Here is a 4,204-nt window from a genome sequence, read left to right as displayed (position 1 = left end):
GAAATGATTCGCGCATGTTTATATAACCACGTACGCGTATGTATCCGTAACAAATACGATGTTATATAGACGCATGATAATGTACAAGTGTGCGTTTTTGAAGCATGTTTATATGTATATCTATTTAAGATGTTTGTCGGTGCTTGTCAACCGGAAGTACGCAATATATTCACACATCTGCACCGCACACTCTGTGCATTTGTATGGCAAATATGTAGATCCATACACACACACACACATATATATATATATATATATATATATGAAAAAGACCTCACCTACCAGCGCAGCCGGAGCCGTGCACGATTGTAGTCCAGTCAGATATACCGTGAGTGCGTATGTGTTTGTACCTTGCCCTACCCATATCTGCCAAACGCCCATATACTTACCATTGCTAGTCTATATCACATCTCTATCTACATACGGTGGCTTAAATCGTCTCTCGCGTCCGTTCTGTGTGCGTAGCACTCCGTCGTCTGCTGCAGCCGGAGACCGCCTTGGTAGACTGACCAATCACTTGCTGGAACAACGAAGGTGAGTTCACTTGCAAGATGTTCGGCACGTCGGATACAATATTGCATTCACTGTCTGAAGTCATGCGGCTTATTGAATATATAGTGGAGATGGTCAGCGCATACTGCTGTCACAAGGAGTTTAGCGTGCTAAGACAGGGAAAGTGGGCTTGTTTGATACGCTGTTACATTACTGGGGGTGTTGTTTTGTTTTGCGTATCACGCGCCTACCATACACCACCGCTTGTACAATTACACATACCCTACAGTACTGTCTATTAACTTACTTTGTACATGTGCTTGTTGTATGCACATGTAGCTTCTACCCGTTGTATCCCGCGGCGAATGGTGTGAGCATCGATTACGAACGCCTGGAACAGTTGGAGATGCCAATGACACCGGACATCCTGTTAATACCATCAAACATGAAATACTTTGCAAAGGTGTGTATACTCTCGCTTTGTAATTCGTCAGCGTGCACTACTTGTTAAGCGCGTATCTTATGATACCAGACATTCTGTTAATACCATCAAATATGAAGTACTTTGCAAAGGTGTACAGTGTCGCTTGAGATGTTGTCAGTAGGATTACTCTTTACGCGCGTGTGGTAGCTTGCTATCGATTGTGAATGATGATTGTCGTCTTGTATCTGCCGGACAGAATCTTGTATAATAGTGAGCAACATCGTTATCCACAATTTAGAAGTGCATTCGCGTTTGATGTGTGTATACGCGGACATTCAGATACGGACGTGTGTCCGTATTGGTGCGTTGTGCATGTATGTGCAAGCAATTCAGAGTACTCTTGACTTCATAAAGTGTCCCGATAGGCTCGAGTGTAAATATAGAGCCTTAAACAAACCATTGTTGTATTTAAACTCAGACTATATACTCCGGTTTCGATCTCTCATATATTCCCTGGTACTTTGCAGAATGTCAGCGAGTGTTTAGCGATCAATCCAGGTCGCCTGACTCGAGCAAAATCGGGTGGAACCTACACCAAATTCACAGTACACGCGATCCGACGGAACGACATCCTGGAAAGCGAAACCGACAAACCCATTCGACACAATGTTATAAATCGGACACGCGTGGAGATTCTGAAGATCTAGTTGGGTTGAGGATGAACGTATTAGAATAAAACTTTAGATTCACACCTGCACATTTAAGATAAATGCTGCACAAACAACAAACCCTGTGCCCAGTACCTTGTGTGATACAGTAGTAGACTATACACTGCTCAATAATAGTGATAGGAAATTTGACATAAATTCGAAGTCTGTTCGCTAGCGGTTTGTACCCGTATTGATTTCATAGCGACCTTTATTTCTTTTAAAATAGTGAATAGGCATCCGTATGTAATCAGACAGCAATAATCGATGCCGTGAAATTCTAAGCGTTTACTGTGTCCTCGATGCGCCTTGCTGATATTTGTCAAGACGCTTTACTAAATATATATGTCGAGACTTGCTCTGTGATACGTTCGTTTATCACCACAGGATTCAGTACCTTATGCGTCCGTAGCCATGATACATTCCGTTGTAGCACATGTTCTTAACTGCCGGCATGTTACAAATACATATCTTGTACTATATGCTTCCCGATACTTTCCCTGAAGGCAACGTGATGGTCTCTGATGGTGTTTAGTGTTTAGTGGTTGTCGCACAGACTTTGAATACGGTCGACGTGGAGTATAGGCCAATTGACCAGATTTGTGGCCATTGCCGTCTTCCGGGTATCTGTCTGCATATACTGCTTGCATCGCACGTTGTCGGTGTTGTAGATAGTTTATAGCACTGGTATAGGAATTCATGAATGGGTCTCAGGAGAGTCTTTGTTTTGTGTGTGGTGTTTACCAGTGAGTACCAACGCTGAGAAAGAACCTTCAGCGAGTGTGTAGTCCGTCTCGCCGCCCTTCCGATTGGCAATTTCAATTTGATTGCGATGTCCGTTGTTGATTTGAATATTCTAAGGCAGAATCCGTTGATTGCTTTGCCGATGTAATAGATTTGGAGTGTAAGTTTACACCTATAATTTTCCCCCTCGTTTTGGCATCACCTCAAACTATTGGTATTGCAAAACGCCAGGCCAAGCGTTTCGTTGATGCAGCTCCATACATCGTACGGGTCACTTTTACCAACATAGATGAAGCGTATATAGCAGTGGAACTTACTCGCGGCATTATTTCTAGTGCTCGTTTAGTTTGTCGGGCACAGACTGTGAGTATAGTTGGTGATGCAGCGACCAACCTCAGAACTAGGCTTACCAAGAAACTGAGGAGTACCAGGAGTATCTGGGCCGTTGTTACTATTGGATAACAACCGATGCGTTCTATTACAAAACTCTTGAACGCCTCGCTGCACTCGTCTGGTGCCAAGAATGGGATCACGTTTTGTGCAGCATATACTACAGTTAACGATACTGTCAGTCCCAGGATATACACAGTGTGTGAGATGCTGCTGATAACTTTTGAAAGAGCTTGTGCAATTGATCGGCACGGTCCTATAAATACCTCTAGTCCGGGCATATATTCCATCAACATCGTAATACAAGAAGTTCTCACGAGGTAAGATTCTATTGTAGTAACGATCGAGGTGCACTCTTTTATACTTCTTTTTTTAACACTATATATTGAACTTTCATCCAGACATATATGGGATTCCTTAATATAGTATCATGTGATACCTGATGATGATTCCACTTACTCTCGTTAGCCTGGCCCTGGGCTCTGGAGGCTGGAAATGTAGATGTATGTTGTATTTTTGTAAAATCTACTATAAATCTATGTAAACATTCATTATTATTATAGTTTATACTCGATGATATTTCATAAAATTTTGTTTGTCGGCGTTCAACCGCAACGTGTTCTGTGATTCCCCATCCAGGATAGAATGTAGAAGCCCTCTAAATACTGGCAATGCTTGCATATCCAGTTTATACGACAAATAAACATAAAAAGTAAAAGCAAGGAGCACTGTTTTCCCGCCTGATACTCATGACCGTTTCTATACGATAAAGAGTCTAGTACTTGTATCTGATTGCCCTACGAGCCGGTAAATGTTAACTAATCGTATTATCCATATCAGTCACGTTTTTTAATGTGATTTCCTCTTCCCTTCAGACTTCACTATCTTGTTGTGTGGGAAAACAAAACAAAAGAATATTGTACTACCAACCACTGGGACAGTCAGACTGTCAGAGTACATAAATATTTAGAGCCTTTTGTGGTTAAAAAAATTAAAAAAATAGAGGTACATACAAATCAATACATATTGTTTTGTTTTTGTAAAAACAAAACAAAACACAGCAGTCTGAACTCTGAACTCTGAACTCTGAAGAAGAGAGAGTAATCGATATTTTCATGATGGCCCTCTGGATTTGAGTCTGCGCTAAATTTACTATTTCCGCTACGACACCTGATTTCTGGTCGAGACCCAAATCCAGAGGGCCATGTTTTTTTTCCAATTTTTTTATTGAAGGAGTAGATTCTCTCACTCTACTCGGAGAGAGTAGAATAGTAAATAGACTCAAGTCTCAAGACTGTAGACGTAGTTGACACACTATTGTTAAAATTGTCTATTTTTTTATTAAAAAACTAACATATAAAATTATAAATAGAGAGAGAGAGGTAAAAGTGAGCGAACATAAAACAAACACTCAACAGTACTATTATAAGTATTTTTAACCATTTAC

The 4,204-nt window shown here is 40.9% G+C and overlaps 1 protein-coding gene across 1 annotated transcript; it reads left to right on the top strand.

The window, feature by feature from the left end:
- Positions 1-271: 271 nt before the first annotated feature.
- On the top strand, positions 272-1,691 carry SARC_11632 (hypothetical protein; the record flags this gene model as incomplete). Its single annotated transcript, XM_014294274.1, has 3 exons — positions 272-534; positions 832-955; positions 1,444-1,691. Coding segments are annotated over 3 exons (567 nt in total), but the record flags the coding sequence as incomplete, so codon positions are not given.
- Positions 1,692-4,204: the final 2,513 nt, after the last annotated feature.

This window comes from Sphaeroforma arctica (genome assembly GCF_001186125.1).
Source record: "Sphaeroforma arctica JP610 unplaced genomic scaffold supercont1.1799, whole genome shotgun sequence".
NCBI lineage: Eukaryota > Ichthyosporea > Ichthyophonida > Sphaeroforma > Sphaeroforma arctica.
Note: the sequence above shows the minus strand (reverse complement) of the source record. Positions and strands in the feature narration are given on the sequence as shown.